This window comes from Amphiura filiformis, chromosome 5 (assembly GCF_039555335.1).
Source record: "Amphiura filiformis chromosome 5, Afil_fr2py, whole genome shotgun sequence".
In the NCBI taxonomy this organism is placed as follows: Eukaryota; Metazoa; Echinodermata; class Ophiuroidea; order Amphilepidida; family Amphiuridae; genus Amphiura; species Amphiura filiformis.
In genome coordinates, this window is record NC_092632.1 from 32,919,922 (window position 1) to 32,943,683 (window position 23,762).

At 35.3% G+C, this 23,762-nt stretch overlaps 1 protein-coding gene across 1 annotated transcript in view; it reads left to right on the plus strand.

Annotated features, from left to right (window-relative positions):
- Positions 1 to 23,762, plus strand: part of LOC140152997 (DNA repair protein RAD51 homolog 2-like) — a 241,438-nt gene that overhangs the window by 203,872 nt on the left and 13,804 nt on the right. Inside the window, exon 10 of the mRNA XM_072175567.1 lies at positions 5,809 to 5,887. Within this exon, the coding sequence (XP_072031668.1) occupies positions 5,809 to 5,887 (79 nt within the window). The remainder of the gene's footprint in view (positions 1 to 5,808; positions 5,888 to 23,762) is intronic.

The following is a 23,762-nucleotide window of genomic DNA, read 5'->3' on the forward strand; positions in this document are numbered from 1 at the left end:
TTATATAAATGTTTTAATAACATCTCCCTATCCATTTCTCTCTTTGTAAGTTAACACTATCATCAGTATATAACACATTGTGAATTTATGCTATCTTCATTCAGTAGATAGCACCTTGTGAATTTATGTTATCTTCAGTAGATAGCATATTGTGAATTTATGCTATATTCAATAGATCAGACATTTGAAATTAAGAAATCATCTGTACATAAATATTGTGAAGTTATGCTATCTTCAGTAGATAGCACAGTGAATTTATGCTATCTTCAGTAGACAGCACATTGAAAATGTATGCTATCTTCAGTAGATAGCACACTGTGAAGTTATGCTATCTTCAGTAGATAGCACAGTGAATTTATGCTATCTTCAGTAGATAGCACATTTTGAATTTATGCTATCATCAGTACATAACACATTGTGAATTTATGTCATCTTCAGTGGATAGCACATTGTGAATTTCCCACCCTGTATTTCTCCATATCCTTTTTTGTGTGAAACGCTATCATCAGTTTATAACATACTGCAAATTTATACGATCTTCAGTATTTAGCACATTGTGTGTGAATTCCTGCTATTTTCAGTAGATTGTGAACACATTGTGAATTTATGCTTTCATAAGTACATAACTTATGATTTATGCTTTCATAAGTGGTGCTATAGGAGGCTGTATGTTGGGTGTATCATGGAAAGACAAGAAGACAAACATCTAGGTCCTGAATAAGATTGGCACAGACTTAAACATCAGAAAGTCCATCATTGAGAGGAAATTGCACTACTTTGGCCACATTGTAAAAAAGGATGGTGGAGTTGAGATGCAGATTCTTCAGGGAGCCGTGGAAAGCCATCGTGGAAGGGGACATCCATCAACATCTTGGACAAATGATGTGAAGAATGTTTCATCACACAGAATGTATGATGCAACACATTTGGCTTTTGGTAGAAGTGGATGGCGTACTCTTGTGAAGACCACAGCAGCGCAATCCTGCACCATCTGACCCTGAGTGAGAAGTACATAACACATTGTGAACTGATGTTATCATCAGTATGTAACACATTGTGAATTTATGCTACCTTCATTGGATAACACATTGTAAATTAATGATATTGCCAGTCCTGTCTCTCCAGCAAACACAGAATGTTTTGCAGAAAACGTTTAAATGTCAGGTTATATGTGACCATCCACCACGAAGTGGTTGTAAAGTCGGCTCTAGACCATTTTCTGTTTATTGCAGATTTTGTAACAATGTACTTTCAGCTTTAGAATGACACCTCAACCAGCTTCATCTGACATCTGGAAGTGAAGTTATGGTTCATCAAAGGTCAAATTTCTTATATATTTTACATAGAAATCCATATATTGTTTTTGATTGTATCTCAAAATGGTAAATGCCGACTTTACGACCAGTTTGTGGTGGATGGGCACATATAAAGGTTTTAATTTATTGTTTTAATAACATCTCCCTATTCCATTTCTCTTTGTAAGTTAACACTATCATCAGTATATAACACATTGTGAATTTATGCTTTTTTTTTCTTCCATAGCTAGCATATTATGAATTTATACTATCTTCAGTAGATAGGACACTGAATTTATGCTATCATCAGTATATTAACATTGTGAATTTATGCTATCTTCAGTATCTGCAGTATATAGCACATTGTGAATTTATGCTATCTTCAGTAGATGCCACATTGTGTAATTATACTATCTTCAGTAGATAGCACATTGTGAATTTATGCTATCTTCAGTAGATAGTTCAGTAGATAGCACATTATAGATGTATGCTATCTTCAGAAGATAGTACATTGTGAATTTGTGCTATCTTCAGTAGATAGTACATTGTGAATTTATGCTATCTTCAGTAGATACCACATTGTGAAATTATACTGTCTTCAGTAGATAGCACATTGTGAATTTATGCTACCTTCAGTAGATAGTTCAGTAGATAGCACATTATAGATGTATGCTATCTTCAGAAGATAGTACATTGTGAATTTGTGCTATCTTCAGTAGATAGTACATTGTGAATTTATGCTATCTTCAGTAGATACCACATTGTGAAATTATACTGTCTTCAGTAGATAGCACATAGTGAATTTATGCTACCTTCAGTAGAAAGTTCAGTAGATAGCACATTATAAATGTATGCTATCTTCAGAAGATAGCACATTGTTAATTTATGCTATCTTCAGTAGATAGCACATTGAATATATGCCATCTTCAGTAGATAGCACATTGATTGTGTGCTATCTACAGTAGATATCACATTGTGAATTTATACTATCTTCAGTACACAACACATTGTGAATGTATGCTATCTTTAGTAGATAGTATACAAATATATACTGCCATGAGAAGTTCTGGTTAAAACTATGGGCCCGAGGTGAGATCAATAGTACTATTTTCCTGAGGCGCAGCCCGAAGGAAAATAGTATTAATTGATCTCAACGAGGGACCATAGTTTTAACCAGAACTTTCGAATAAAAACAGTATATATTTGTTTTATATACTTCATTAATATGTTCTTTGTTCATTGATTTGTTAAAAGAAAATCATTTGACGTTTTGACTCTCCCGCTTCTATCCTGAGTGAACAGCACGACCAATTTAAGCACAACATACCCTTCAAAAATCGAATAGCCTAAAATCGGGCTAACCAATTACAGCAGCGAAATGGCGCTATAGCAGTTTCAAGCGTGCGTGAACTGTTCCGTCGCATCGAATGCTTGGCGCACGCCTTGAAGAGCATGGTCAAAAGTACTATTTACGGCTTGGAGGTACTATTTACGGCTCATCCGGGACATTGAAAATACTATTTACGGCTTAGAGGTACTATTTACGGATAGGAGTACTGATGGTAGAACTATTTTTGGTCATGTGATCCGCTTTTAACCAATCAATGAACAAGAATATATTAATGAAGTATATAATACATTATAAATGTATGCTATCTTCAGAAGATAGCACATTGTGAATTTATGCTATCTTCAGTAGATAGCACATTGAATATATGCTATCTTCAGTACACAACACATTGTGAATGTATGCTATCTTCAGTAGATAGCACATTATAAATGTATGCTATCTTCAGCAAATAGCACATTGTGAATTTATGCTATCTTCAGTAGATAGCACATTGTGAATATATGCTATCTTCAGTAGATAGTAAATATGCTATCTTCAGAAGATAGCACATTGTGAATTTATACTATCCACAGTAGATATCACATTGTGAATTTATGCTATCTTCATTACATAACACATTGTGAATATATGCTATCTTCAGTAGATAGTAAATTATAAATGTATGCTATCTTCAGTAGATAGCACATTGTAAATATATGCTATCTTCAGTAGATAACACATTGTGAATTGATGCTATCTTTAGTAGATAGCACATTATAAATGTATGCTATCTTCAGAAAGATAGCACATTGTGAATTTATGCTATCTTCAGTAGATAGCACATTATAAATTTATGCCATCTTCAGTAGATTATTGTGATAAATCGGTCTATTTCTCAAATGTTAAATCAACACATTTTCTAAATGCTCTGCCCAATCCTGTTTTATGTTTTAAGACTCTACCAAATTTAAATTTCACCAAGAAGATTTACAAAAACCTCATTTCCCCATGTATCCCCCCATCTCTGACTGAACTATATACCTACCTGCTTACTTGCACTCATTCCACCCCTTCCCCCAATTTATTACGTCAACGCATTTGGCTCAGAATACAATCAGTGAACTCGCCCAGGGGATACTTGCCTCTACTTCACTAGCCAACCTGTACATGTGACCATGTTCTATGTTGCAGCATTGCACCAAGTTATTAAAGGTGACAATTTATTCACCAATTGAGATGCAAAGCGAAACATTCTTGATTTCTTAGAGCGTCAGTAATTTAGGCAAGCATGGGTTTGTCGTTGCGGCCGGTGGTTGCATGGTCTGGTGATATCTATTGTGAATGGCTGCTGGAGGGCAATTGAGTTGTTACATCAGGATAAAGTTAAAGGTGCTTATGATGAAACTGATTTACAGACAATGTCAAGTATCGTATATGTGCAGGCATCGTTGAAGGCAGTTTACAAAATATCACTTTTGTTTCTTACGTATTAAGGGATCTAGAATGAGCGTTTATGGCGTTCGACAGTATTTTTGTGGGACATGAGAGCACCTCAGGCGATCAATTGCATTCTGAATCTGAAGCATGTCTTTCTGATATCAAATAATTTTCATTTTTGAAATTCACGATATAATACAAATTTTATGACAAATTATTAAAATTTGATATTTTTCAAATTTTGATATATAACAGTCCTCGAAATAAATTTTATAAATCTAATGATATATTCTTAAAGTGTATGTAGCTGGGAGGAAAAGCCGACGATCAATTGAAAATTTTGACCTTTTATATTGAAGATATGGATTTTTTCCCAAAAAGACCTATTTTTTTGGTGTTTTGGGAAAAAAATCCATATCTTCAACATGAAAGGCCAAAATTGTCAATTGATCGTCGCTTTTCATCCCACCTACATACACTTTAAGTATAAATCATCAGATTTATAAAGTTTACTTCAAGTACTGTTAAATATCAAAAATATCAATTTTAATGATTTGCCATAAAATGTGTATTACATTGCTAATTGCAAAAATCAAAATTATTTGATATCAGAAGGACATTTTTCGTATTCAGAATGCAATTCGATATGTCTGATGTGCTCGAATGTCTCACAATAAATACTGTCCAAACGTTCATACCCCACCCCTTAAGGTTTTGGATATTTGTTTTTTGAGGACAAAGTCTCATTAGTGAGCTAATATTAGTGAACATATATTATGCAAATATAAAAAACAAAATTCTGTTTTTTTACTGTATGCCTAAAACTCAATAAAACTTAGGGGATGTGATAACGCCATCAATGGCCACTCTCTTCATAGCCTTGTATGTACACCCTCATGTAAACACCCTTTTTACAAAAATACTCACAAATTAAAAATGAGGGCTTTGTTTTTCTTAGAAATTGAACATTATGTTTTACAGAGGCATGTCATGCAATAGTTCACTAATAAAAACTTGTCCTTTAAATTAAAATTGTCCTTCGAATGATAAAATGAATGCACAGACAAGTTAGTAAATTGCACAACTTGCAAAGAAAGTCTCCTCCTCCAGCTGTGTCCATAGGTAAATGAAATTCTGATGTTGGGTTTGTCAAGTCTAGAAGAAGAGTTGTACCAGCCCCCTGAGGTTTTTTTTCCAACATAAAAAACTTTTTCATCCAAACAACCTCATGTTATCATAGATTCGTCATTTGTGCTCATTTAATTCATAAAAGTTTTGTCCCAATTTTTAGCTGAAAATCAATTTTGCCTAAACTTTTGTACATAGCCAGAATTTCCCAAATTTGCCAGGGCAGGCTCACATTATGACGTCATAGTGACATTCGGTAGGAATGTTTGTGCTTATTTTGGAAATAATGAATATGCGACCCATAGCTATACATTGGCACCAAATATAACGGTACAAAATTAGGGGGGCTGCAATAACCCCCTTCGTAGTTTGTGTTACAAAACATGACTCGGGATGAGGGTTTACAGACCAATACTGTAAACTTCATAAGATATTATGGTTTTATACCTTGCTATATCTAGGTGTATAACATTCTAGTTATATTGCAGTTTGTAGATTATATATTCTAAATCTGTAAAATATTATCTTATCTTGTGAATAGTTTTGTGAGAAAACATGTGTTGATAAATTGATTTGAATTTAATTGAATTGGATTTGTTTTGCATGGTTTGATTTCAGATTATGATAGCAAAGTCTCCAATTGCACCATTTGCAACTTTGGTTTACACCATCCAAGATAAAGGCATTGTTCTGGAAGGTAAGCTATACACCTTACTTAGCTTTCACACAAAAATATAATGTTATAGTGACACCTTAAAACAAAAACTTAATACGTCAAAACTGGTTTCACTTGAAGAACATGTGCAGTGTGCCAACAGGGTGGGGTTTATTTAATGCGGTTGGCGACTATCATCGGATCGCATGACCAATCAATCAGTGCTACATGCTTCAAGTATGATTATCCGCTAACAAGAATTTTGATGAAGCCTTTAAGCGGAAATGATCGGTTGCGGTTTACTTCCCGTTCTAGAAAATTGTCGCACTTCCAAGTTATGTTTTGCAAGGATTTAATTATGAATCATTTATTCAGATTTGATACAGGTTATGTTATGTAGGAATTCTTATGTAGACTGTATAGAAGTTTTAAGATTCTTCTCTTTGTGTACCTGGTTTAAAAAAATACAACACACAAAATGGGCTATTCCATTTAAAATCCACACTACCCCTGTTTAAGATTTTGGAAGTATATTCCACAGGGGGAGTATGAATTTCAAATGGAATTAGCACATTAGGCAGCTCCATTTGAATTTCATACACCCTCTGATAAAGATTCAACCTGAATCTTCCACAGAGGGAGGGTGAGTTTCAATGGAGCTGCCTAATGTGTTCATTCCATTTAAAATTCATACTCCCCTGTGGAAGATATTTCCAAAATCTTCCACAGGGGTAGTGTGGATTTTAAATGGAATAGCCCAATAGCACCTACTTCTTGGACCTTTTTTTAATATGACTTTGCCTACATGTTGATTCACATGTTGATACACAGTTGAACACTTTCAGAATCTGCCATCCTCGAAAAAGGAATTAGTGGATAGATCTGCAATTTTTTTTTTATTGGTCAAAGGAGCAATTGAAGCTGGCTGGTCTCTGGGGCTATGCTGTAGACTTGCCTTTGGCTTACTTACTCTGGCTTTCTTGGTTACTGGAGCTAGCCTGGTTTATCCCCAGCCTGGACTTTCTCAGTCCCAGCGATTGCTCTGATCAAGAGCTACCGGAAAATATCCAGATTACTAGTTGTTGCCATGATGCTTTGCCTCGCTTATTTAAAGTGCTTGTCAAATTTAATGATTGAAATGATTTATCATAACCTGATTTAAGATCCCACAGCTGCATGATATGCTAGCGGATCTTATTCTATCCTTCACCTTGGCATCATGGTCATCGTTATCATCAACATCATCATTATCTTCCTGCTCAGTCAAATTTTATTCTCAATATGTGAATGTTTGGATGTGACATTATACAGGCAACATAATGTATTATACATGTTCTACTCTCATGCAGAATTAATCATTTCTTGAGCAATATCAATGTTTTATTTTTACATTTATCGAGAATTTTCACCCATTTGAAATTGGACGTGCTGTGCCTTATAGAACTAATTTCATGTTTGCTGGAAAAAATTAAAATGCAAAAGAAATAAATTATGAATACTTTTTGTATCCATTAAAAAACCCAGTTTTGTGCTACAAACACATTTAGATAGATCACATCACATTTTGAAGGGAAAAAATGTGTAAATTTCCAAGAATTACAAGTTGATATCAGTTATGTTTAAACAAGAATGTGATGGATATCATCAGAGCTTACAGAAGAGATTCATGTCTTCCCTACATCCCTTGCTTCACAGCTTTTATAACCAGCACATAATCTGTCATTTTGCTGAAGTAAGACAGTTATATTTGACTGTGAGGTTTGAGATTAGATGTATTAAGCCTGGTCTTGTGGATGTCCTATGAATAATGAACACCCTACAATAAAATAATATGAGGTTCTTGACTTATCTGCGATCTAGCTCGATTTCATGCAAACAATTGTAAAGCACCATGGGAAGACTCACTTTTCTGATCAGATGATAAGTTACAGAGAAACAGCAGATAAAGGGATAATAATAACAGGGTTGTAGGAATGACGTCAGCAAGCAGAGCTTTGCAACCAGGATGAAGACCCTGCCTGCCTGCCTGCCTGGGAATTTTATTGGTTGCCTAGGCGACTAGGTTTGCCATCAGAGGAGTGAGTAGGGTGACTAGGTGTCAGAAAGAAGATGTCAGCTGTAGCTGCCACTTTAATATACTTCAAATTCATGAGAAATTTCCATGTTCTAACATTTTGTTGCAAATTTAAAAACACTAACCTTATCCTTTTTGGAAATATATATATATATATATATATGACAACAACGGTTAAATGTCCTGTTTGTGACTAGGTGTCAGGAAGAAGATGTCAGCTGTACCTGCAACTTAAATATACTTGAAATTCATGAGAAATGTAATGTTTTATCATTTTTCCTTTTGGAGATATATCAATTTGATGAAGTTTAAATGCATTTTTCTTTGTACAGATTTATGTTCAACACATCTCAGTCATCAATATCAATAATGAAATGGTTATTATGTTTCTTTACGATACTATATAAAAGAAACTGGATTTTGATTCCAATTGATCTAATGAAAAAAAAAAAAAGGTGCAGGCCCGTAACCAGGGGCTGGGGCAGATGTTTTTATGCCTTTTGGTCAAAAAAGGTCCAAATTTTGAAGAAAAATCAACTTTTTCAAAATCTGCCCCCAGTCCAAAAAGGTCCAAATTTTGATAAATACGGTCCACTTTTTCAAAATCAGACCCCCCCCCAAAAAAATCCTGGTTACGGACCTGAAAAGATGTGTTTTCACAGTTCAGGAATGAGCATTGGAACTTGCAAAATACCTGCATATATATATCGTTGCCTTGCCTTAAACACATTATTGCAAACAAACAAAATAAAAAAGCGACAACAATTTGAGAAAACATGCTGCTGTTGTTGAAAATGTGACTAATGTGAAAATGGGCAACTAATGTGTCTGTAGGTGACAGTCATGTCAAAGTGGACATTTTCAAGCTTCATTTACACTTTTCATGTTCCAAGCAGCAAATAACAGCATGTAAATATATTCTTTTGTGTATAAGTCAACGTAAGGAAGCTTCAAATTGTGAATTTAAAATGAGTGAAACAGTTCAAAATTGGCAAAGGGTGAAAAATTGATGGGGCGAATATTTTCACTTTACAGTACTACATAATCAATCCTAAAAGACAACATGGTTAAAATATACTTATTAAGGGGGTACTACACCCGTGGCCAATTTTTGCCTATTTTTGCATTTTTCTCAAAAATTATAGCACATTGGTGACAATTAAGATATGTAAATTATAGGGGCAAGGACTACAACTACTGTACTAAAACTCAAAGAAAGTAGTTATTGATTTATTGATCAAATATTGGTTTTCCCTCATTTTTGACTGTAACTCCACAACTGTTGTCTGTGCTGAAATAAAATTTCCAATGCAGTAGTTGTAGTCCTTGCCCCTATAATATACATATCTTACTAGTCCCCAATGCGCTATAATTTTTAAGAAAAATGCAAAAATAGGCACAAATTTGGGCAGGGGTGTAGTACCCCCTTAAACGTTCTTTGGATATGAATTTATTATACAACTGATTATGAAACAGAATTGGTTAAAGACTTGGGTAGATGGACATTGCAAAGAGGCATAAAAATAAATTTGATCAGTTTTAATGCTTTTGAAGAATGATACTAAAATGATAACATGCAAATTTGCAGCTATCAAGTTTGAGAAATGAAAAGTCACTTGAATTTTCAATTTTCATTTTCATTACCCACATAAAATCTTGCAGTAAAAATTGTGACAAGACACAAGTAGATGAGGTTGATGGTGAATGCAGATTTTGATGTATCAGAAATATATGCCACAAATTTGTTGTTGGCTGATTGGGTAAATTACATCTCATTTAAGGGCTGGGGTATGAACGTTTGGACAGTATTTATTTTGGGACATTAGAGCACATCAGACATATCGAATTGCATTCTGAATACGAAAAATGTCATTCTGATATCAAATAATTTTGGTTTTTGAAATTCGCAATTTAATACACATTTTATGGCAAATCATTAAAATTGATATTTTTGATATTTAACAGTACTAAAGTAAACTTTATAAATCTGATGATTTATACTTAGCGTATATGTAGGTGGGATGAAATGCCGACGATCAATTGAAAATTTTGACCTTTCATTATTGAAGATATGGATTTTTTTCCCAAAACACCAAACAAAATTAGGTCGTTTTGGGAAAAAATTCTATATCTTCAATATGAAAGGTCAAAATTTTCAATTGACCGCCGGCTTTTCCTCCCTGCTACATACACTTTAAAATATATCATTAGATTTATATAATTTACTTCGAGGACTGTTATATATCAAAAATTTGAAAAATATCAAATTTTTATAATTTGTCATAAAATTTGTATTATATTGTGATTTTCAAAAATAAAAATTATTTGATATCAGAAAGACATGCTTCAGTATTCAGAATGCAATTCGATAGGTCTGAGGTGCTCTCATGTCCCACAAAAAATACTGTCGAAACGCATAATAAACGCTCATTTTAGATCCCTTAAGGTCTTCATTTCTTGATATATAGAGGAAAATGCATATATTAAGCAGTTAATAGATATATTTGTAGTTGATAAGTAAATAAGAACTTTAAATCCCCAGAATGTAAACATTTTTAATGTGTTGTTTCATCTGTTTGAGCATCAAAAAATGAAAAAAATTGACCTTTGATTTTGGTATCAAAATGGTGCTTGATTGCTGATAAAATTTCCATCTAATTTGTGTTCCCTCATTTACTCATGTTGGGTCATCAATGTGAAAATGATTATTAGATCAGCGGGATTGGATAATAAGGTTACATGTGACCCAAATGTTTAGTCATCTGTAGAAAACGACCTAGATGTAGGAGCATTAAAAAATGAACTTTTGTGGTGTGTTTATTTTCAAGTTTTTATTTTTAATTATGCAGATTAAAAATAGACAACCTCATAAAACATCAAGGAAACATTTTTTATACGATTCATAGTTCTATCATGTTGATGGGTCGACAACTTGGCATATATGTATAATAAAAAAACACCAATGTTTAAAAATTAATTGATCAAAATTAGCTGTAAGGCAATACAAACATGACCTAAAATAAGTCAAGATCAAATATAATGAATAATCTAAGAGTAAATTCTTATCTTCTGCAAAATTGATAAGTTGCCCACCTGAGAGCTGCTAAAGAAGTCAGTGTGTCATTGGCAGGCAGAATTAGAAGAACCCAAAATTCTCAGGAATTATTTTCTTCCGCTGTTGACCTCATATCACAAATATTCTTTAAAAGTGAGAAATAATTGCTGAAAAATATTTGTAGTTCTCTTCTTACAAGTCATGGGCAGGCAGGCAGCCATTAGGATAGTTTTACCACTTTGTGCAAAATTGCATAATAATTTGTAAGAAAAGATGGTTCAAAGGTGTACACCAAATTTTGAAAGATATGTTGCATAAATTTTAGAGTGCAAGTTCATGGTCTGATCACTATGATCTCAGAATTACTACGGATATTTGTCTCATATCCCTGGAATTACACAGCCCTTTTTCCTCCCGAGTCATTTAACTTTCAAACAGGTATAATAGGTCCCCCTAAGTATGGATGATGTATTATTGCAGAGCTGAAGACTACTTGACTTTCAGCATATAAAAGGTTTTGTAGAGCGTATGATAGATCTTTGTATTATGTGCAATTAATCAAGAATGACAATAGGTTATGAATAGAAGTCCTATCAATAGACAGAACATCAATTAACGAGGCAAATTCTGACAGCATTTAGGATGAAGCTGGTTAATTATCAGCTAAGTCTGGCCATGGAAAGGTTTGTGAAGTATGGATGGGTGGTGTCGTAATGACATCATGCCAGGGTGAGTAGCAATAGCTGCCTCATGACAGGTAGGAAGGATTAAAGTGGCATTGACATATTTTGAGGGTAGTCTGCTTGATATTTAAGAATGTCATCAATTTGATTTTGTAGCTTCTGTTATCATGTAGATGGATGATTGGTTTGCATTGCATTGTAGCCTTTGATCAGAGGAAACTATGAACCAAGGCTGCAGCACAAAGTGACTGTAAGCACACTCATCTGATGTGATATGATTGCACAATCATCAAAGCACATATACACATGAAAATGCTGGTCATGCAGCATAAATACTTGCTATCCCCAGTCTTGTCTGCTGCACCCGAGGGGTCCATGGTTCAAAACTGGATTAGAGAAAATAATGTATCTCTTTATCTTGGTTCATCCTTCCTTCCTTGCTTCTTTCCTTCCATTCCCCCCAAAAAGGTGTTAGAGTGAAGCCACTCTATACCATTTAAAACAGCAGCTGATTGACTTCAATTTTAGTAAGGTGATAGAACATGAAATAAAATTCTAGTGGTGCATACTTTGGTGGTGTATACATGAATTCTATTGGTGTCTAGCTTTTTGCATATTCAAATTTGTAAGGTGATAGAACATGATGAGACCTGGTGCTGTATAGTTTGGGTCAAGTTATCAGTATTTTCATGATCTTATGAATAAACTAATTTGCATATGTTGACAAAATGTTAATGTAGCATTTGTGTGAACACACTGTTGTCACTAAAGAATTAGAGAAAGAGAATCGGGACTCGACCGCCATCTTGATTAATAACTAATTAATTATGCAAACTTGAGCTTTAAATCTTGGTAATATTAGACTACTCACTATTTAAAATACATTGGCCAATTTTCATAAAAATGACAAAAATCAACATCCGTCACTATGTAATACACCCGGCGATTTGTTGCTAATATTGATATTGAGATATAGCCAATAATAGGACTCTTTGGTATTTTATTGTTCTCAGTATACACTAAAATGACCATCTCTCTGGAGCTGTAAGTCCAATTCTGAAATTTCAGCAAAATAAAGCTCTGCAAATGGTACATGAAATGAAATTGAAAACTGAATTTAGATTTTGCTTGATCACTCATTTTGCTTGATCACATCACAAATGTGTATCACTGATGGGGTAGTAACCACCAGATACCATGTCTTTGTTGATAATCTCATAAAAGATTTTATATCTATACAATTTCACTGTGGTTATTAGAAAAATATGAGGTTTCACCTGATACCATGCATTCGATCATTTCGATGGAGTAAAGATACCATGTCTTTGTTGATAATCTCATAAAAGATTTCATATCTATACAATTTCACTGTGGTTATTAGAAAAATATGAGGTTTCACCTGATACCATGCATTCGATGGAGTAAAGTGGGTGGGGGGTGAGTCGGTCAATGAGGTTACACACCTTCAAGAATTCACGATTTGATTTATATCAATTCATGTACATGTACATTAATTCTATTACTTTTCAGTTGTTAACAAACCTTTTCAAATAATTTTACCAATAACTGAATTGGGTAACATATACAAGTCATATAAAGACATGTACAAGAAGTACGTTATTTCCCTGCACAGGCATGAAACACATGTATGATGTTTTAAAGTATCAACGTCTAAAAATAATTTTCAGTTGTGTGGTTGATGGTTAACAAATTTGAATGATAATCTACCAATGAACTGTTATAGTGCATCAAATGTGGGCTTATCATGTAGATGGATAGAGTGCAGAATTGGGGGTTTACTATCAGCGTTCGAAATAGGGCCGGTCAGCCGGCCACTGGCCTGTAACTTTTTGGCCTGGCCGGTAACTTTTCTGACTGACATCTAGTTGCCGGCCCGGCTGGCCGGTAACTTTTTAAGGTCAAGCCCGGCTGGCCTGTAACTTTTTGAGGCATATTTCGAACACTGTTTACTATACATCTGTCTGTCATTGGGCTATTTCATTTGAAATCCATACACTCCCTGTGGAAGACATGACCTTTATAATCTCTGACATAGGGGGTATAGATTTCAAATGGAGTCACCCATTCAGCTAATCCTATTTAAAATTCACACTCCCTGTATGGAAGATTTTATGTCTTGTAACTTCTTGTATAGGGGGTGGATGGATGTCAACTGGAATAGCCAGTTTGCTGATAATGAAAGCTTGTTTCAAGTTCTGCATATCAATAAATGTTTTAACATTTCTGATAAAATATACAAATAAACTCATTTCTGGTAAAATATACAAATAAGCTCATTGAAATGAGCTTATTTGAATATTTGATCATAAATGCAAGAAACCCATTTCCACTAATGCTCTATAATTCTACATGATGTCTTCATAGGTGCATTCCTCATTGCTAGCCGATGCAGATAATTTTACCTATAGATACTTACCATACACATTTACCCACCTACTTGTGGGAGCCATACCAATCACACACACCATTATTCTTGCAGCTAAGGGAAAAATAACCTGCTTCAACAATGTGGAAACATATTTTAGGGGTTTACATCATTTTATTGTTGAAAGGGAGTAGGGGTTCTTTACAAGTACTACCAATTCCAGAATAATATATCATTAATTTGTTTGGAATGAAATAAATATCATCTTAGTATGCTAGATGAAACCTTGCTCAACCCTAATCCTTTATAGGAGAACTATCTGCCATCATGAATATGCGAGGAACCTCATTTGTTACATAGCACTGCAAGGGATATGCCTGTGGTTTCCTACCAAGTATCTACTTGTTGGTTGTGTACATGCAAGATGTGCAACCTGTATTTTTGAAGATGTAAGATGCGATTGTTCTGGAATTTCAAAACACTCCCATATTTTGCACAAAACTAAGATATTATGCAATTTAGCTCATTTTAACCCTCAATGAGGTAAATCAAAAGAAAGCTTACCAAAATATATAAAGAATGTTTTCAGTCACCTTATTTTTATATTTTGTTGATCTTGTGCACAAAATCTTTAATATTTCTGTCCGCGAAATGCATGGCCTGAAAATTCACCCCTTTTCCGCAAATTTCAGAACGATATGTATGACACATAGTTAACGTGGGTGAGCACCCCTAGATCAGTAGCCACGTAATGGTGGGTCATTGCCAGCCTGGTCAATGACCCAAGGGGCCCTGTATTCTTCCCACGCAAAAGACTTATGGTAAAAATGGCTTATTCAGAATTGACCTTTTTCATCCTTTTCATGGGAGAAAAAAATTCCACAGATCCTTCGTCCCCATGATGGGCAGATCTTGAATTACACTATGTAATAAGCTGTAATATTGCCACACTTAATATGAATTTCTGTTTATATCCCACCACCCTGTAGAAAAGTCAAATATTCTGTTGTGTAATTTCTTGCACACGATTAAATGAGTTAGGAAGATAATGTAATCATACATGCCATGCAGAACTTGACAGAATGCGTAGGGTGGGTTTTAAAAGATCCAGGATTAAGCATGTTAAGTGCAGAAGTCCTGACAGCGAGCAGCAATTTCTCCCACACAGCCAGTTTTTCAGTGTCACAGGCTGTGATATCTAGTCAAGAAGCTGATTCCAAAAAGAGCTAAAAAGGGCAGTTTACCCTTAACGCTCTGCGTGCTAAGCATAGGCTTCAACATAAGTCAAAATTTGGCAATATTTTATTAAAATATCAAGAGCTAGGCCTATCTCAAGAACAACTGAATCAATACTGGGCTTGTTTGTACTCATTCTAATGTATGAAAATGTACAATTTTTAGAATTTTCAAAAAATTGAAACTTGTTGATACGTCAAAAGTGTTAAAATGCTTTGCAAGTTTCAGTGTGTTTTATAGAGGGCTCACTTGACTCGCATACAAGTACAGACCAGGCGGTGAGCGGCATGATAGGCAGAGAGAGACGGCAAAACCGCTCAGCCATATGGCATTTTCCATATACACTCGGTTAATTTTGTGGGGTTCATTATCAAACCCCAACGGTTTTAACTTGTATTAATATTATTTATTAACATAGGCCTATTTGTTTGTGATATTTTAAGCGTTTTAAAATTTCAAAATAATCCCATTCAATTACACGGTTGACAGCGGAAATGTACTGAATTTAGAGAATTCGTGACACTCACCACCTGGTACAGACTATATCAAAGTGATTGTTCTCCATCTGTTTTCAATTTTGGTGATTTTTTAAAAACATGTTGCTGAAATTTGTTGGCAATTTTGTTTTAACATTCAAATTGCTAAGAATGCCAGGTTTAATATGACTTTTAGCTCATGAGAATATATTCTGTGAAGAAATTGAGCGCCTTCTCTGCACGATTTGATTACAAAACTGGCTTATGTGATTTGACAGGAAATGTGTAAAGCAGTATCTTTTTTAATGATCAAGAATCAAGTATTTTTGCTGAAACATGTTTACAGCCCTACTTTTATTAGGCTAATGAAAGTTGAGTTTCCTGTAACATGTTTTTGGCAACGTAATGAGGCAACTTTTTCATCATTCATTATTTTTTCCACTTTCATTTTTTCATTATTTTAAATAAAAAAGTTGGCATTTTTACGTTACCTATATTGTTGATGCCGAAACAGGTATTAATGCTATGCTTTAAAATGAAAAGAAATTTGCAATTTTTGTAATCATCAGAAACATCATGATGGTAATCCTTAAATTTTCATTATTTACTGCATCCTCATGAGAGTTTCACATTTGATTATTTGAATTTATTTCCATCTCAATTTTCAGATATAATTGACTTTTTAAAATAATGAAAGTTTTGGCCAAAATGAAAAGTTGATGTGGGTGGGTGACAGACAACTTGGAATCAACTTTCATTAGCCTTATAGATCAGAAACAAACAAAATAAGACAAATTTATGCTGGCAAAGTACAGAAATTAACATTTATTTTGTGTCCTGGGGCAAATGTGGGTTATCATCTTCCTTCATTTACGGGACAATATCACCAATATACAACTACAATTTCTACAAATTCTAACAAAATAATGTTTTACGGGCAAAGCGAAAGGAAAACAAATTTACCCATGGCGAGAATTGGACGATCCTAATTGTTTGTCGATCCGGGTACGGTCATGCTAGCTCCCTGCTGTGCATGTTGTGGTGTTGGCATGGGGATCAATAGGTGTCATCGATTTTGTAAACATCTACATGTAGTGTGTGATTGAGTTTGTTGGTCATTTATGAATGTCATTCCATCAAGTGAACATCGGGAAGAAATTTCCCCACCCACCACTCCCAATAAGGGTATGGGGGCAATGAAAAGTATATATTAGTGAACACATACAATGTAATTAAGAGTGATAATTCACTCATTAAGTAAAGGGAATAGAGAGAAGTTAACAGCTCAATAACAAACAAAAACAAAGGAAATGTATTATGATAGGTCAATTATGTTGCATTAGCATGGTTATTTATAATTGTCCGTAGTTGTTTTAAGGGCTTAAACCGTGGTCTTAAATCAGCACATGCGAAGAGGGAATCCTTTACAGAAATAGCTGCAAGTAAAGTAGTGAGGACATTATCGTTAAATGTTATATAAATTACGTTATGGTAATATAGAGAAATACTGGATAAGCAGAAAGTCTCAATAGATCAGGAGTACAAGCAAAATGGTACAAATTTTCAGAATGTTATTTTAAATTAACCAGCCTGTAAGTTCCAAATGTGTTTATCACAGATGCCATAGGTAATCGAGAGAAAGGCTTTCAGAGATCTTCAAATATGCACAAGATCTTCAAAGATAAGGGTCAATATAATATTGTTCCCCCTTCTATAAATTATATATATCAGTCCTAGAAAATGGACAGCTGTCAATAATCAATACATGTTAAAAGAGTTATATGTGCAAAAATTTGGTTGTTGCTCGAGTATAGTACATTAGTAATTGTTGAAGATTGGGATTTTTAGATATTCTTTTCGTAAATTATAATGATACACATGCACAGGTAGACGAGTAAGTCACAATAATCCTTTTATCCATTGTAACCTCCAGGTCAATTACACACCTGTTGATGGAATCCCAAGGGACAGTCACCCTCGGAGATCTTGAATTGTATGCACCAGTAGTATATATACCTTGTGTGGGTCTCGGCCATGATATGTTATATTAATCAACGGTTTCAGAGTTGTACACTCGGGAATTTAATTCTAGGGGGGTGGGTCTACCCTAGGATAGGTTTTGATCTGATTTCAGTAGTACAAAGTGTAACACTTTACTCCAGTCGGGGTCACTGGGGTAAAGGGGAATTCGATGGCGGCTGTCGCGTTCCAAATGTGTCCAATAACATTTTCTCTATGAGAATATATTTTGTTAATTTTATTCGGCTGAGATCAAAGGTAAGTGGTGTTAATTCTGAAACAAATTCAAACGCTCAATAAAAGGCAACTTGATGGAGTGTCATCCATGATTAGCAAAATCTTTGTGCCCTTGTCCTTTTTGGCTTTCTCGGTCTGAGGGTAATCAACAAATCAAGTAATACTTATATACTATTTCAATTGATATAATTTACATTCCAACAAATGATATCAATTATATATTTTTAATATTTTCTTTAAAATAACTTGTTTTTTGAGAACAATCATAATACAGCCTGTATAGTGGGTTGGTTTAGGTTTTATTAAACAAATACATCGCAGCCAAAGGCTGAATTGAGTACCGTATTACAAAAATAAATATAAATATACATAAATACAAGATTACACAAAAACAGACCAAGATGAGACATATCAAAATGTGAACAACCAAAAAAACTTTGAATGGAGTCTGTGGAGAAAGAAGAAAAGATGGATGATGGATATAGTAGGGCACCGGGCGCGAGCTGTTGGCGAATCTTTCAGTGCGCATTGTCAGCCTGGAAAACTCATCATCATTCCTTAGACTCCTACCATGGACCTCCTTCCTTCTACGAGGGAGAAGCCCGCTAGTGCGTTCACATGATGGAAGCGACTGAGCAAATGTAATGCAATGACTTTCCCTCGTAGTGGAAAGGGGGTCCAAGTTGCAAGTACTGAGAGCATGTTTGTAAGAAATGAACTTGTTATAACCTAATATAATCTTGCAGGCCCTCTTCTGGATATGTTCAATCATCAGCCTTGTATTTTTGCCAGCCTCGAACGTCACGTGTCGTGTGTCCTATGCTGCCTGAGTCTATACTTGTGAGTCAAGTGAGCCCTCTACAAACACACATTGAAACTTGGAAAGCATTTGGGTAGACTGTCCTTTTTTGACCTGTCACAGCCTGTGTGTGGGAGTGTTGCTGTTGGCTGGCTGTCACAACTTCTGCACTTGATCAGGAGAGTACCCTTCACAATTGATTTTGAGTTTACTGTTTCCCTCCCCCATCCAAAATTGAGAAAAGCAAAATATTTAATTATTTGCTTTTTATTTGACATTTTGTCTGTTAAATGACATTTTAATTACATTAATTTGCTACTTTCTTACTTTGATCATCCTAGCTATGATGCTTAACAAACAAAGAACACCCCTGCATTATTATCAATGTTTGAAATCAACCATAATTGCAATATAATTAAATCCGCAGTGCCAAAATGTACTGTTGATATCAGGCTGTGACCACTCGTTTCAAAATAAAGAAAATAATTAGTAATTAATAATTTAAAGTTACCTCATGCCTTTTTTTAAAATCTTAAACAGTAAACTAAGAATTTCATTTGAAGGGCCTATATGCATAATCCATTGTTTTAGTTGCATTTGTATATTGTCTATTGAAATGACAGGTGGTTGTACATCAGTTAAAAATTGATATATATCCATTGTAATGTTCTCAATTCTCCTGGTCAAATATAAAGAAAATAATAACTTCGATCATAGTTTCAAAAGTTTACCTTGTAATTTTTTAAGTAGCCTTGACTCCGAAAATTTGAAAATGTCATTTACCAGCTTTTGCATCTGAACTTGATTTAATATTACTACTCTTTTAATCTCACTTACCTTAGTAGTAACTCTTAGTTTTGAGTAAGTTTTATGCAGATTGTTTTCACAATTTTAAAGGATTACAAAGATCTTTTTGCAAGCTTTTTAATTTGAATTAAGGAAATTTAACAGCGCAAAAAGAAAAGCTCATGAAAATGTCTCGCTATATAGTAGGGAGGTGGCCAGAAACCTGTAGGAACCCAGCTGTGTCTGATGAATGCTATGGCTAAGACATGTTTAGCCCCCTCTATAGTGTTTTATAATGACATTGTTATCCCACCACCTAGAGACAAAGTAAAGAGGGCATTCTCAACTACTAAATACAGTGCCAGGGGGAGCCATCCATGGTTGACTAAATATTTACATCATCATTGAAATAAAACACAAAGCTATGACAACTTTAATTCCAAAAGTGTATTTATGTTATTAGGCAATATAATACTAATTTAGATTAGTTGGGGTGTGATAGTGCACCCCAGTATGAAGAATAGTTTTTCTATCTTTTTCCATGTGGCTATTATATGATATCAATGATATTATATATTTTAAAATAGCCTAGTGGGAGTGGTTTATGTAAAAAAAATCATATTGCGTTCAACGTCCAGCTACAGTGTTGCTGTCTCATGTCTGTTTTGCTTTCAATGTTGGCTGTGGCCTCATTTAAATGACATATGTTACACAATCTGGTCCATGGGGGTCAAAGGCGGCAAATTTGAAACTGAGATAAAGGTAAAAATATGGAGAAAAAAACAAGAAAACAAGAAAATAGACATCATAGGTAATAATTAGGTAATAGACTAGGTAATAATTACAGTAACTCAATTTTCAAAAATGTCTCCTTTGGCCCCCATGGACCAGATCGTGTCTAAAAATGTAGGGGCCTACATATTAGCACTAGGAAATATATTTTGTGCCCTTTTTTCTGGAAGGATACTGCATGGAAGCACTTGGGGATAAAAAAAAATATTGCGTTAAATGTCCAGGCAGTGTTGCTGTCTCATGTTTGTTTCGCTTTCGATGTTGACTGTTGCCACATTGAAATAACATATGCCACCAAAGCATGTCTGTATACCACCAAAGCAATGTACAGATATCTAAAAAAAATCAGACAACTCATTTAGTGGCTTTTGCTATTGGCACAAAAAATGTTTTGATATTCTTTGTCATACAATGCCAGATTCCTATTGTGGCCGTCTAAACCTTCACCAAGGTACTTGGCTGGTACTTTCAACTCCTGGGGGGTCACTCGCTTACCAAAGTGGTATGCATGCTCGTCCCAGTACCTCAAAAATGGACCCTAAATGGCGTAATCAGTGTAGAAAAATGTCACCCCTTATTGGCGTAAGGCTCTCGAAATCTTACCCTAAAATATGGCGTAATTCGGCATAAGAAACTAAAATGGACCCCTAAATAGCGTAAACTCTAAATCAAACCCACTGAAATTGAAAAAAGATACATTAAACGTCGAAAATTTACCTGAAAAGCACCCTTTTTTCTAAAAACGTCGACGCCGCCACAAGGCCAAAAATAGACCCTTTTTCGACATTTTTGGGGGCGAGCATGCGTACCACTTTGGTATGCCAGTGAACCCCCCGGGTTTCAACTTTGCAGTACCATAGTCCGACGAGTAGGACCTGGTTTTTGTCTCGCCTGAATGTTCAGGGAGAGACTTAGTAATCACTATGGTGTGGGGGTGTCCGTGTGTGTGTGGGGGTGCGTTTGTAAATGCCTCCAACTGTGGAGGTGTGTGTGTCTTGTCACATTCACACTGTGGAGTCTGCTAACAACCGTGGAGCTCCACAGTTGAAGATAAGCTCAAAATGGGGTTTTTGGGCCATAGAGGGGGGTATACCACCTGTCATTTTCTGATTAGAGCAACCTTCACATTATGGCGGTTGCTGTGAGATTTGTGTAAAAAAATCTCCCCAGTTTGAATGTGGGTGTGTGAATCTCCCCAGTTGGAATATACACACACCTCCACACTTGGCGGCATTTACAAGAGGGGGTGGGGGCGCGTGTGTGGGGGTGTGCGTGTGTGCGTGTGTGTGTTCGGAAAAAAGCTTGTGAACGCGTTATCTTGAGAACCGTAAGTGCTATGATGATGAAACTTTATAGGGGGTAGCATGACCAGAGGGTGTCGACCTGATTAGATTTTGAGCGCAAAATATGTTAATTAAGTACCTAATTTGCATAATTTATGCGTAATAAGCAAAATACCTTGTGAACAGATTATCTGGAGATCCGTATGGGGTACAGTGACGTAACTTGGTGGGGAGTAAGCGTGGCCAGATGTTCTCGACCTGATTAGATTTTCAGCACAAAATATGCTAATTAAGTACCTAATTTGCATAATTTATGCGTATTTGATGCGTATCAAGCAAAAAAACCTTGTGAACAGCTTATCTGGAGATCCGTATGGGGTACAGTGACGTAACTTGGTGGGGAGTAGCGTGGGCAGATGTTCTCGACCTGATTAGATTTTCAGCGCAAAATATGCTAATTATGTACCTAATTTGCATAATTTATGCGTATTTGATGCGTATCAAGCAAAAACCCTTGTGAACAGCTTATCTGGAGATCCGTATGGGGTACAGTGGCGTAACTTGGTGAGGAGTAAGCGGGGCCAGAGGTTCTCGACCTGATTAGATTTTGAGCGTAAAATATGGTAATTAAGTACCTAATTTGCATAATATATGCGTAATAAGCAAAATACCTTGTGAACAGATTATCTGGAGATCCGTATGGGGTACAGTGACGTAACTTGGTGAGGAGTAGCGGGGCAAGAGGTTCTCGACCTGATTAGATTTTGAGCGTAAAATATGGTAATTAAGTACCTAATTTGCATAATATATGCGTAATAAGCAAAATACCTTGTGAACAGATTATCTGGAGATCCGTATGGGGTACAGTGACGTAACTTGGTGGGGAGTTGCTTACCAGAGGTACTCGACCTGATTAGATTTTCATGAGGTCAAAGGTCACATACAAGGTCAAAGGTCAACTGAGGTCACCAAATCTTTTAATAATTAATTTTCAACTGTGCATCACATATCCCAATAACAGCTTGATCGGTCATGTAATTAAGGAAATATGACGACTTTAAGATAGTCGCTTTCTTTGTAAAGTATAGCAAAGTAGCACTTTCAATGAGTGATAACTCGTAAAGGAAGCATCTTTCTGTTTTGATTTATTTGATGAAATAGTTCTTTGGTATTGCCAAATTTGATTTTTCAGCGCAACATACTTTTTCCAATTTCGTGAGGTCAAAGGTCACATACAAGGTCAAAGGTCAACTGAGGTCACCAAATCTTTTAATAATTAATTTTCAACTGTGCATCACATATCCCAATAACAGCTTGATCGGTCATGTAATTAAGGAAATATGCGACTTTAAGATAGTCGCTTTCCATGTAAAAAGTATAGCAAAGTAGCACTTTCAATGAGTGATAACTCGTAAAGGAAGCATCTTTCTGTTTTGATTTATTTGATGAAATAGTTCTTTGGTATTGCCAAATTTGATTTTTCAGCGCAACATACTTTTTCCAATTTCGTGAGGTCAAAGGTCACATACAAGGTCAAAGGTCACATACAAGGTCAAAGGTCAACTGAGGTCACCAAATCTTTTAATAATTAATTTTCAACTGTGCATCACATATCCCAATAACAGCTTGATCGGTCATGTAATTAAGGAAATATGACGACTTTAAGATAGTCGCTTTCCATGTAAAGTATAGCAAAGTAGCACTTTCAATGAGTGATAACTCGTAAAGGAAGCATCTTTCTGTTTTGATTTATTACTTTGATGAAATAGTTCTTTGGTTTTGCCAAATTTTGGAAGGTCATTACAGGGTCATCCGAGGTCACTCAGGGGTCATCTGAGGTCAAGTTATTAAAAACTCGTATGGGCATGAAACTTGGTGGGTACAGTCATCATTTAAAGCCAAATTTTTGGAAGGTCATTTTGGGGTCACCAGGGGTCATCTGAGGTCAAATTAGTAAAAACTGTCGTATGGACATGAAACTTGGTGGGTACAGTCAACATTTAAAGCCAAATTTTTGGAAGGTCATTTTGGGGTCACCAGGGTCATCTGAGGTCAAATTAGTAAAAACTGTCGTATGGACATGAAACTTGG